Source organism: Sebastes umbrosus, chromosome 21 (genome assembly GCF_015220745.1).
Source record: "Sebastes umbrosus isolate fSebUmb1 chromosome 21, fSebUmb1.pri, whole genome shotgun sequence".
NCBI lineage: Eukaryota > Metazoa > Chordata > Actinopteri > Perciformes > Sebastidae > Sebastes > Sebastes umbrosus.
Window position 1 is genome coordinate 24,336,907 of NC_051289.1, and position 12,389 is coordinate 24,349,295.

Sequence of the window (12,389 nt, forward strand, 5' to 3'; positions counted from 1 at the left end):
GTCCAAATTGACAAAGGGGCAGCTGGACACAGTCTCTCTCTTTTAGTCCATGTAAAACATTCAGTAGTCACAATCAGGCTTCTGTGTTAAATACATCTAGGCAAAGCAGCAGTCTAGCTTCAATCTGAAAAAAGAAGGGAAACATGGTAAATATCAAATATACCTGTAAGAATACATCAGAGGGAGTAACCCTCCTACATTACCAGCCTACTTTAAGTTACCTTACTCCTCAGGGCCCTACTTCACTGGCTCTGCTGTGGCTCAACCGGGGGAGAGGCAAAAGGCTGAATCCTTCCCTAAGAAAGGTTAGATTGACCATATTACTTTTAAGATATGAAATGAAATTAACAGACTTAAGTTTTTCTGCAACATACCTTTTCAGTATGAGGTTACAGAGCATCACTCTGGACGGCTCAGGACACAGCTGCACTACAAATCTATAGACAGAGGAAATGGTTAAACTCACTATAAAACAGAACCATTTGTCTCTCCCAAAATCTCTCTTTTACCTGGAAAAACAGTGTTGACCTGCCAAACATCTAACAGGAGTCAGACAAAGAGACTCTAATCACCCCAAACCTGACCTTATGAAGGCAGGAAGCTCCACTCAACCACACCTAGGCAGGGAGCGCTGGCCCTCACACTCTGTATGTGCAAATAGTAGCCTAACTGATTGTCACTGTATTCTCTAGGTCAGGTAACGTCCCTATAAAGAGTCTTGGACTGACTCATGTCGGCGTGACGTGTAACAGCAGCTTCGGCATCTAGTGTGTGTGTGTGTGTGCCTGTATAGTCTCAGCTGTCCCTTTTAGAAATAAGTAAGAAAGACATTTTCACAGCAGCCATTTTGACATGTCATAGCAGGGTAAACACAGGTGTAATTAATCAAATTCATTATGGTCCCGTTCTACTTAGTGTGTCACAGCCACTCAGGGCCATAATTAATGTTATTAATTCCACCTGTGTTCACCCTGCAGAGGGAACCTAACCGGACCCTGTCAGATGGTCTGTTACACAGAACACTTTGAGAAGGAGTCATTGGAAGCGGTTTTGGAAAAGGGCAGGCACCTTCAAAAAAATACTTGGCAGGTGACTGGATGAGCCATCTGTCAATCAAACTAACAAACTAACTGAAGGTTAGATGTTCCGTTCTTTGCTCTTCTGAAGGAATCCTCTCCAGGTCTGATAGAACTGATGCTATTGCAGCTTCTATGTTAACCTCTTCAGGAGCCGCCATTGTAGTTTAGACTCTCACTCTCGCCGGGTCTCACGGTTTCACACACCTAGCTCCTCTCTGATTGGTCCATTGTCTGGCGAGCTGGACGCAAACACATTACTTAAAGCCTGACAAGATTGATTTTTGTGTGACAATCGATCCTGTGATTCTCATGTGATCTCGTGACAACACGAGAAACCAGGTTGCCGTGCACAGTTAGAGGGTAGCAGGCCTTTATTTGAAGCAAGCTTATAGTCAACGTGCCCTCATACACGTTCTTTCACAAGAATGAAAGACATTTTCACAGCACCCATTTTGACTTGTCATAGCAGGGTAAACACAGGTGTAATTGATCAAATGAATTATGCTCCTGTTCTATTCAGTGTCACAGCCACTCCAGTGAGCCAGAATGCAAGTTCTGGGCCTGGCCCACCTAAATGGATCAATAACACCTGTGTTCACCCTGCAATCATGTCAAAGGTGTTGCTGTGGAAAGGGCCTTTTGGTCTGAACAGGCGTCGGCGGTTAAGTTATCATCATAACAACTAACAAAAATCGCCATTTTGTTTAAAGACCACAGCAAAGTGTTCAATGTCTGTTCTACTCCTATTCTAAACTCAGAAAAAAAAGTTTGGAAATTTGTGTTTGGTGGATTATTTCTCTGTTGTTACAATGCTAATTGGCATTGTATTTTACATCATTGGAAAGCCTGTTTATTTACCTTCACAATGATGTCCAACTTGTAAGGATCATGTATTTGTGGGATGAGCAGCACAGCAAAATTTGCCGCTGGCTGACCTGCAACGAATCCTGGTTGAGGAATGGAACACCATCCCACAGCAACGTGTGACCAGGTTGGTGACCAGCATGAGGAGGAGGTGCCAGGCTGTTGTGGCTGCGTATGGATCTTCCACCGCTACTGAGGCTCCTGACGGTGTATTAAATGAATAAAGTTAAATTAAATTTGCCAATATGTCTTGTTTGTTCCTTGTTACTGATAGAGAGTTCAATCATCCAATCCACCAAACAACTCAAAACCAGAGTCAATACCAACAGGAGAATATACTGTTTACCATTGGCAGAGCATTTTGGCAAATTTCACTTGGGCGCTACCCACATAATCAGCTGTGCTGCTCATCCCACAAATGCATGATCCTTACAAGTTGGACATCATTTTGAAGGTAAATAAACAGGCTTTCCAACGATGTAAAATACAATGCCAATTAGCATTGTAACAACAGAGGAATAGTCCACCAAACACAAGTTTCCAAACTTTTTTTTCTGAATTTATTTCTATGCTTCATGCCTTTTTCAGTAACAGTAAAACACGTTGGACATGGCAGCGTTTAGAGCGTCCACGATGGGTGAAAGTTGAAAGCTCGACCTCTACCTCTAAGCTCCATTAGTGATACATTGCATGAAAGGTCGTGAGAAATACAGTATAACTGAGGTTGGAGCTTTGAGCCTATTTCAAATAATATTTGGATTTTGTGTTGCCATGTCACTTCGTTCCTCCTCCCAGTTCATTCACTGTCATGTAATGTGTGTGTGTCCTGTATAGGCCACCATGGAGGAGGCTGACCTGCTGAAGGAAAGGCTCCAGGCAATCACGGTAAGGACCGGTCCTGTGCTTCTGCTATAGCTAAAGGATACAAATAATCTCTGTGTCACATGTTGAGAGCTGCTTTGCTGATTTTTTTGGCTCTTACTAAACTCTGAATGTCCACAGAATCCATCAAGCTGAAAGTAGTCAGAGCAGATTCATTCAAACTGTTCTTATTTGTTTTTTATGTGAGTCATTTTATTTGAAACAACTAAATACAGAAACGAACTGCAAGAAGCTCATACGACAACAGGAAGTGTTTCCAGGGGGACACTTAAAAGCGATGCACACGGCTGGGACACACTTGTTGTTGTCGTGGTTTTTGGCTTATGAAGTTATTGAAATCGGCGAATATTGGGATCGCACGACTCTGATATTATTGCAGATATCTGCTGTTAATCTTTTACTGATTATTAGTCTGCCAATTCAAATAATGTGATGAAATACACCTGTCTGTTTAACTGTGGAACAGGATAATGTTATGTGTTAGCTGGCTGTAGTTCTTTCAGAATTGTCATCAAATAAGATAGAAAATGACTGGTTTAAAACAAGTCAAAATAGGTTGCAGTTCGACAGCTTGAACAATACTTTTTTATGTTTACCGACCTTTCCTGTAATGCAGTGGTGGTTCTCTAACCTTTTCTGCAGCATCATTATTTTCTTCCACCCCTAATGGTCATATTAATGATGAGACATTATATAACCTTTTACAGCACAGTGTGCACAACCAACTCAAATGTGGCTCCTATGCAAAAATTAAGTCAAAATGCAGAGCAACATGCAGGTTTAACAAAACGGCAACTTCCGAGGCTGAAAAAAAAAAAAAAAAAATGCAGTTTATTGAATGTCCACTTGACTTAAAAAATGTGTGTCAATCCCCACAGACCTTGTGTTGTGTTAAAATGACCAACATTACAGCAGAAATAAACATGTTTACAGCCTGGTACACATCTGTAATGTGTGTGAGTGTGTTTCTAGCAATATAACTAACGGCATCCTAGTGATTTAGTGTTGTGATATTTAGTCTGAGCAGGACGTCATGATGCAGCAGTGAAACAGGAGAAAATAAAAAGTGTGGGTGTGTAGTTGCAGGGTGACAGTCAGAGCTGTGGAGGAAAACCTTCAGAGTTCTGGCAGTAGATATCTCTAGCTTTTACATGTGCCAGAAAGATATTAACACAATTCAAGAAACACAGAGAGCATATATACAGTATATATATATATATAGAAATAGCTGCAGCGACACTAAGCAGCACAAGTTTATTCATATTGCTTATAATCAACACTCAGAGGCTCGGAGGCTAATAATCCTGATGTTTCACCAAAGAATGTTTCTCTTCCTGACAGTGACAGTAGAATGTTCCGTATGACAGGATTCTTGCTGCAAAAAGTTGGGATAAAAGCGAGTTTACTGATCATTATATGTGTTGGTAGGATTACCAAAGCACTGAGGAACATATTAGGTGCCCCTGAGATGTGAATCTGTGCTGCCTGGATATTCAGAACAAGCTTACCAGAAGTCAGTGGGAGATGGTCCTCTGTAGACGTTTCAGACACATATTAAGCCTGGGACACACCAGGAACGTCAGGAGCGCGTGGCGGCTGCGTCACCTGTTATTTTTTATTTTGGCGTCCGTGTTAACAGGTTAGGGCAGCCACACTGTCCGCATCTCACGCGCGTCTCAGCTGCGTCTCTTCTAGAGAATAGAGATATCGACTATTTTTAACGCGTGCTGCGCGTGGTTCACAGCAACAAAAGACAGTGAAAGTGATCTATTGACAGTATATTGACATCATATCAGCAAGAATACTACTACTACACTTTCAATGTCTATATCTGTAGAATATGTTACGGAGATGAAAAAAAAGTAAAGACTTATTTTTAAATCAACACTTCCTGCTTTCATTTCAAAATAAAAGCCCTCAAGTGTTTTTTCTGTGGACAGAATTTCTTCATTTGTTAACACGAGGCTTTTATTCTGAAATATGTGCCGGACAGTGTTGTAGAACATGCAGTGACTTGGAGAGCTCCATGAATGAATATAGTACAGAGTTTTAATGGTGGATTATTGCTATTATTTACAAATTACCACACGTTTCTTAACCTTTGTCTGTCTAAAATAAATATAAATGATATTTATAATGAAATGAAATGGCCATTAAAAGGCAAACTCTATGTAGAAAGAAAGGGCTGACAGCAGCTGCTTCAGCAGCAGAAATGCAGCAGACACACAGCTGAATTGCAGCTGGTGTGAACACCCGACGCATGAATCACGCAGCCACCACGCCACGCAGCCGACACGTGCTCCTGACATTTCCTGTGTTTCCCGGGTGTTAAACCCCTCCTCCCCCATCTCAGAGAGGAAGACGAACATGATGAGCAGTTATCGCGATGCCAGAGTCTGTGAGTTTGACCGTCAGACCCAGACAGAGACAGGACTATAAATACCAGCAGACGTCACCAGGGAGATCCCCTTTCACTGGGGCTTAGTGCCGCTCTGATCCAAGATCCAGGAGTTAATTTTAGCTGGCGGTGATCCCCCCCCCCTCACTGTGACATCCAGGAACACAGGGCTTGTGTTTTGATTGTTAAAGCCAGTGTGTTTGTCCGTGATTGTCCAATCAGGACAGATACGTGTCCATTATTACACTTTCTCTCGATAGTTTACACACTAACACTGGTTCTTGAGACACAAAGAGCACCACCTGTAACTCATGTACCAACCCCCCTCAACCAAATCTGCTAAAATACAAGCACATTTCTGACTGCAGCTCTAAATCACACTTTTTTCAAAACACTACGCACAATTCTCTGCATTTGGCTCGATCAACATGAATAAAAATCTCTTGTGTTCATATTTCCTACGATCCACTGTGACTCCTCTCACGCCCGGGACACACAGGGAACGTCAGGAGCACGTGGCGGCTGCATGGTGGCTGCGTGGCGTGGTGGCTGCGTGATTCACGTGTCTGGTGTTTACACCAGCTGCGTGTCTGCTGTGTTTCTGCTGCTGCTGCTGCTGCTGCTGTCAGCCCTTTCATTCTATATAGAGTTTGCCTTTTAATGGCCATTTCATTTCATTATAAACGTCATTTATATTTATTTTAAACCGAAAAAGGTTAAGAAATGTGTGGTAATTTGTAAATAATAGTTATAATCGACATTAAAACTCTGTACTATATTCATTCATAGAGCTCTCCAAGTCACTGCATGTTCTAGAACACTGGCCGGTACATATTTCAGAATAAAAGCCTCGTGTTAACAAATGAGGGAATTCTGTCCACAGAAAAAACGCATGAGGGCTTTTATTTTGAAATGAAAGCTGGAAGTGTTGATTTAAAAATAAGACTTTTTTTTAACATATTCTACAGATAGAAATCAACGCTATAGTAAGGTTCGTGGTATGATGTTAATATATAGTCAATAGATCACTTTACTGTCTGTTGTTGCTGTGAAACGCGCAAATAGGCCTCCATTCTCTAGAAGAGACGCAGCTGAGATGCGTGTCTCACGCGGGCAGTGTGGCTGCTCTAACCTGTCAACACGGACGCCGAAATAAAAAACAACAGGTAACGCAGCCGCCATGCACTGCTGACGTTCCTGGTGTGTTCCGGGCTTCATGGCCAAACACATGTTGCACTATGGTTCCATTAGCAACCAGAGCTTTAGCAATAACAGGGCCACATCTGAGCTCCTGTGTTTTAGAGCAATGGATGCCAACAGGGGAGAGTTGTAGCAAGAGGAGTGAGAGGAAGAGGAGGAGGAAGAGGAAGAACAAGGACAAGACCAAAGAATATCCAGCCATAATCTGTGATGAGATTCAGGCCACTTTGGTTGACCATGGTCCAACAATGAGGGAGGCTGGGTAGAGTTACAGTTCAGTCACAGCCTAATTTATTATTCTTGCTCTCTGATTGGTTACATGCTATGTACAAATGACACACACACACACTGACAGGTAGGGTCAGGTCATGAAGGTCGTGTTTGTAGCTATGTATAGCTGTCCAGCTGTCAGCTGGAGGTTGAAGCGTCAGCACTAAAGGACAACAGGTGGAATTGTTTCCACACTATAAAATGTACACATGATGTTTGATTTGTTCCAACAGGACAAGAGAAGGATCCAGGAGAACATCGCCAAGAAGAGGAGACAGATCGAAGAGGAGAAATTAAAGCTGCAGTACATAAAGGTACTTTTTTACTGTGATGACAACAAGAACATCCGAATGTATTAAATGTCTCCAGCAGACACCGAACAGAGCCTGGAAAGAAGCCAGGAGGAAGTCAGGGATGAAGATTATGTGATTCCATTTACTAGTTCTGTTAGCTAATAACATTGCGACAATCTCGCTTTCATTTCTGTACAAACTTAGACACAATCTGAAGCAAAAGCCAGACCTTCTGCATCAGCATTATAGGAATATTGTTCTTATTCTACCCACAGCTCGTTCACTCCAATACTGATATTCTAACAACATCTTTTGGTCCACAGTCCCTGTTTTTAAAGGTGCAATGTGTAACATGTTGCCACCTGTTCCAAAGACATAGAGGCAGCATTCCCCCTCTACTACTGGCTCCATACCATCCAAGTTTGAAAGCCAACTACTAACTAACAGCAGGGCAAGAATACACAACATTCAACCAAACTCTGAGGGACGATCGAAATACCAGTGCAACCTCCTGGCGGCCATTTAATACAATAAACTATGAAAACTATGACACACGGACCATGGATGTGTGATTGAGCAGCCATCGGGGCAGCTCTAGCATCAGACTGGACGCTACACTGACTCACTATCGCCTCTCGAGGTACAAGTGGTATTACAGGACAGGAGGGCCGGGGCTAGCTGTTAGCAGTAGATGTCTCTGCAGCACAATACACTGGCGTATTAGGCATAACGTCAACACTGTTACTTATCCATATTATTAAGATAATGTTAATTTTATAAATGTTTTAAAGGGGACATATTATAAAAAAGTGAGATTTTCATGTTTTTTACTATAAAGCAGGCTTAAGTCCTATATAAATACTGTGAAAGTATCAAAACACTCAATCCACAGGGAAATACACACAGCCCGTATTCAGAAACTCTGCATTTGAAACAAGCTGTCAGGATTTCTGTCCATTTGTGATGTCACAAATATGCAATATTTAAACCCTTTACACAGATTTAAACGTAAACATTCTAAATGTGTCCCAGTTTATTCCTGGTTGCAGTGTATGTGAATGTCATCAACTGACAGGAAGTACACATGGACCCAAGTTGTGCCTAGCAATGCAATCCTGTTGCAATTCCGTCGCAATTCCGTCAAAATGCACTAAAATGGAGCGTTTAAGACATAGATACAGTAAATACAGTCATATTCAGACAGAAAGTGTAAGGAAAATAAAGATTTTTTTTAACATTACAGCATGTAAACATGTTCTAATAGAAACACAAAATACAAGTATGAACCTGAAAACGAGCACAATATGGGACCTTTAAACTAAAATTCTGGCCAGATCGTACACATCGCACCTTTAAGTGGTACAATTGTCAACCATTTTAACTCTAGTCTTCATCTGAAGAAGAGTAAGAGAGACAAGAGAGGGGGACAAAAATCAAATCACTCTTATAAATACCACTCAAACAACACACAGGGCATCTTTGGATTGTCACACATATACATTTGTATCAGTCTATTAAAATACAAATGATATCTTAGACCATTATTGTTATTAAAATATAGTACAGTATCACTAACCTGTAGCTGTCTTTAAGTGAGCAGTGAGAATCAGTCTTTTTTAGTGATTGACGTGAGACTGACTGACCGACTGACCTTGTGTCCTCTCTGGAGTGCTTTTATTCTGACTGTGTCTAGAGTCCCCCAGAACACCAGAAGATGTAACACCTTTCACAGTAAATTACGGAGCCCCCCTAGTCCCCTAGGAGAACATTTTTATTAAGTCGTGCCCTCAAGTTAGTAACTCGCTCCCTCGACAACAGAAATGTTGTTAAAACATAAACGAGGACTCTTTCTAACCGTAGTACGGTAGACAATGAGCTACAACCTCATTTTAATCACAACGAGCCGTCCTCTGAGCTGGACACATCGGTCTCTATCTGCAGCCGGCTGTAAGACGAGTTGTCAGGGACCGTGCCGAAGTGCAACGCCAAAAAGAGAAAAATATTCAATAACTTCAGTATTATACAGTGTAGTACCACCAACATTACTTCACACATCAATGATCTCCTCATAGGTGTACTACAACACTTTGGAAAAATATGCTTTTGCATAATTTTGGTTGCTGTAGTACAACCATGAGGAGATCATAGATGTGTGAAGTAATGCTGAAGTTATTGAATATTTTTCCCATTAAAAATTCAAAAGAATTATGCAAAAGCACATTTTTCCAAACTAAGTGTTGTAGTACAACTACGAGGAGATAATAGATGTGTGGAGTAATTTTGGTGGTACTAAACTGCATAATACTGAAATTATTGAATATTTTTCTCTTTTCGGCGTTGCACTTTGTAGACGGTCCCTGACAGCTCGTCTCACAGCCAGCTGCTCATAGAGATCAACGTTGTGTTTTGTGTTGATTAAAATGAGGTTGTCCCTCGTTGTCTATCTTACTACGGTTAGAAAGAGCCATTGTTTGTGTTTTAACAACGTTTCGGTTATGAGTTATTGATCCAGGAAGTTTGAATCTGTGAATATCTTTCCAACTTAACCGTAGTACATCATCTAGGGGGGCTCCGTACATCAGCAATGCATGGCCTGTCAGGAATGATTGGAAGAAGTGCTCTATGAAATAACTCATTCCCTGGAGTTACTAACTCGAGGGAACGAGTTACTAACTTGAGGGCACGACTTAAAAAAAAATTCTCCTAGGGATCGAGGGGACTCAGTAGTAAATGGTTATACATGGTACTCTTTTATACATGAATACAATGATCTGAGCTGAATAACTCTGCTCGTCCTCTATACTGAACTCTGAGGGCCTCTAGTGGAGAGCTGGGGAATGGTGCAGAGCTTCAGTGAAAAGAGGAGGACAGAGCTGTTGTCGTCATGACATTATGAAATATGATTTGAACCGTGTATTATATATACATAATAGTGTTGGTGGCTGTGTGATTGACAGAAGAAAGCCCTGAGGGAGCAGTGGCTGATGGACGGGCTGAGTCAGCAGTCGGAGGAGGAGCAGGAAGCCATGAGGCTTCAGGCTCAGGATGAACAGCAGCAGAGCGAAGAGCTGCAGAGCAACATCCTCCAGTAAGTCCCTCCGTCCGTCCGTCCGTCCGTCCCACGCTGGACACAGCACCGCTAACAGATTGTGTGGGTGTTGGATCAGGTGCACTGATGCATGTAAAAGACTGAGAGGAACTCCCACTGTGATCCCAGTGGACTACAGCAGTTGCTGCAGGAGTAAATAGTACCAGACTCAGGTCAGGAGCTTCTTTCCGTTGTTCCAGGAGTTGTTTTGCTCGATTAAATCTAACTGTGGACAATAAAGCTGCATCTATATTCACTCACATCAGTCTGGAAAATGACAAAGAATTAAATGAAAATGAAATTACAATTAAATTTGTTATTGTGCTGAAAAGAGAGGTTCCCCCAGTGATCCGACTCCATTCTTTCTCTTCCTCTAACAGAGTGTCTGGTACGGCTCTGCTATCCTTGTGATCAGGGATGCACCATATGAATTTTTTTCAGCCGATACCGATAACCAATAATTACCTGCTGCTCATGGCCGATACGATACGATACGATACGATACAATAATCAATAATTACCTGCTTCTCATGGCCGATACGATACGATACGATACGATACAATAATCAATAATTACCTGCTTCTCATGGCCGATACGATACGATACAATAATCAATAATTACCTGCTTCTCATGGCCGATACGATACGATACGATACGATACAATAATCAATAATTACCTGCTTCTCATGGCCGATACCAATACGATACGATACGTTACGATAATCAATAATTAAATGCTTCTCATGGCTGATACCGATACGATACGATACAATAATCAATAATTACTTGCTTCTCATGGCCGATACGATACAATACGATACGATAATCAATAATTACCTGCTTCTCATGGCTGATACCGATACGATACGATACGATACGATACGATACGATACGATACGATACGATACTCAATAATTACCTGCTTCTCATGGCCGATACGATACGGTTTAGTACGATACGATACGATACGGTAAGATAATCAATAATTTCTCATTGTTGTATTTTAAAAAGAAGTTCATAACCTGTAGGAGGTGGATGATTTAATATCCCATAGCTCTGACCTCACCACATCTAACTGACATCATTAATATAACAAAATAAAAACAACAGGTCTGACTCTTCAAATGCTCATTTGTGTTTTCTAGTACATACAAAAAAAATTGTATTACAAAACATGTTTACATGATTTAATATAAAAAAAAACTTTATTTTCCTCATACTGTCTGCCTGATTGTACCTGTATCTACCCTGTGTCTGAAACGCTCCGTTTTAGTGCATTTCAATGGAATTGCTTTCCTAGGCAACAGTTTGGGTCCATGTTTACTTCCTGTCAGCTGATATCATTCACATACACTGCAACAGGAAATAAACTGGGACACATTTAGAATGTTTATGTTTAAAACCGTTTAATGGACCATATATTGTATATTTGTGACATCACAAACGGACAGAAATCCTAACGGCTTGTTTCAAATGCACAATTTCTGAATACGGGCTGTGTGTATTTCTCCGTATATTGATCGTTTTGATAGTTTAACAGTATTTATATAGCACTTAAACCGGCTTTATAATATAAAAGACATGAAAATCTCCACTGTTTTACAATATGGGACCTTAAAACTCTGGATGTGGCACAGTTGTCAACCTGGCCATGTGTTGTGTTCACTGCCACAGAGGAGAAACACATCTCTCTGCAGCACCTGTGAAAGCTTGCCAACGGTACATCAGCTCTGTATGAGAGACATAAACCTGGAATATAGGGTTAGCCAGTGGTCACCACCGTCGGGTACATACAGTACGTAATGGATGTCAGAGTCTTGTCTATTACATCACTCTTAGGGAGGGGCCAGAGAACTGCATTTATAAATCCATGCAGACACACAGAAGAAGCTGGTTTTACATATAATATGTGCATTATTGGAACAATCTCCTGTATTAACATCATATGCCGACAACAATTAATGTGATTATTAAAACTTTCTTGGGTTCCGGAACTGAGCCAACCGCCTAAGGTTCTCAAATTAAAGAGATCTGACGAAAAATAAGTTTAAGTGGTTTATTTCCATCCAAACCATGGTTTCTGCAGGGCAAAAAAAGTACATAAATCAAATTAGTAATATAAATTAAATACTAAGTAACAAAATTAACAATTACAAGCTGTTCTGAATTATAAACAATAAATGGCTTGAAAACAAGGGAATGCAAATTAACATAGGTCAAGATAACAGGCTTACATTCACAGATACGCATGGCATGAGGGTTGGATGGAGCAGCAGAGAGATCTGCTGGTTCTTCTGAGGGCCTTAAGCCTTG

At 41.1% G+C, this 12,389-nt stretch overlaps 1 protein-coding gene and 1 long non-coding RNA gene across 5 annotated transcripts in view; one reads left to right on the forward strand and one right to left on the reverse strand.

Moving 5' to 3' along the window:
- The window catches only part of palmdb (palmdelphin b), a 59,369-nt gene that overhangs the window by 10,880 nt on the left and 36,100 nt on the right, over positions 1-12,389 (forward strand). For all 4 annotated transcript variants that reach the window (XM_037756470.1, XM_037756471.1, XM_037756467.1 and 1 more), the window contains exons 2-4: positions 2,778-2,828; positions 6,927-7,007; positions 9,944-10,074. In XM_037756470.1, coding sequence (XP_037612398.1) covers positions 2,784-2,828; positions 6,927-7,007; positions 9,944-10,074 — 257 coding nt within the window. In that variant the 5' untranslated portion in view covers positions 2,778-2,783. The remainder of the gene's footprint in view (positions 1-2,777; positions 2,829-6,926; positions 7,008-9,943; positions 10,075-12,389) is intronic.
- LOC119480363 lies at positions 1,656-9,081 on the reverse strand. Its single transcript, XR_005204896.1, has 3 exons — positions 8,800-9,081; positions 7,294-7,295; positions 1,656-1,668 (listed from the first exon to the last, which is right to left on the reverse strand). It is a non-coding gene; the product is annotated as an uncharacterized LOC119480363 (long non-coding RNA).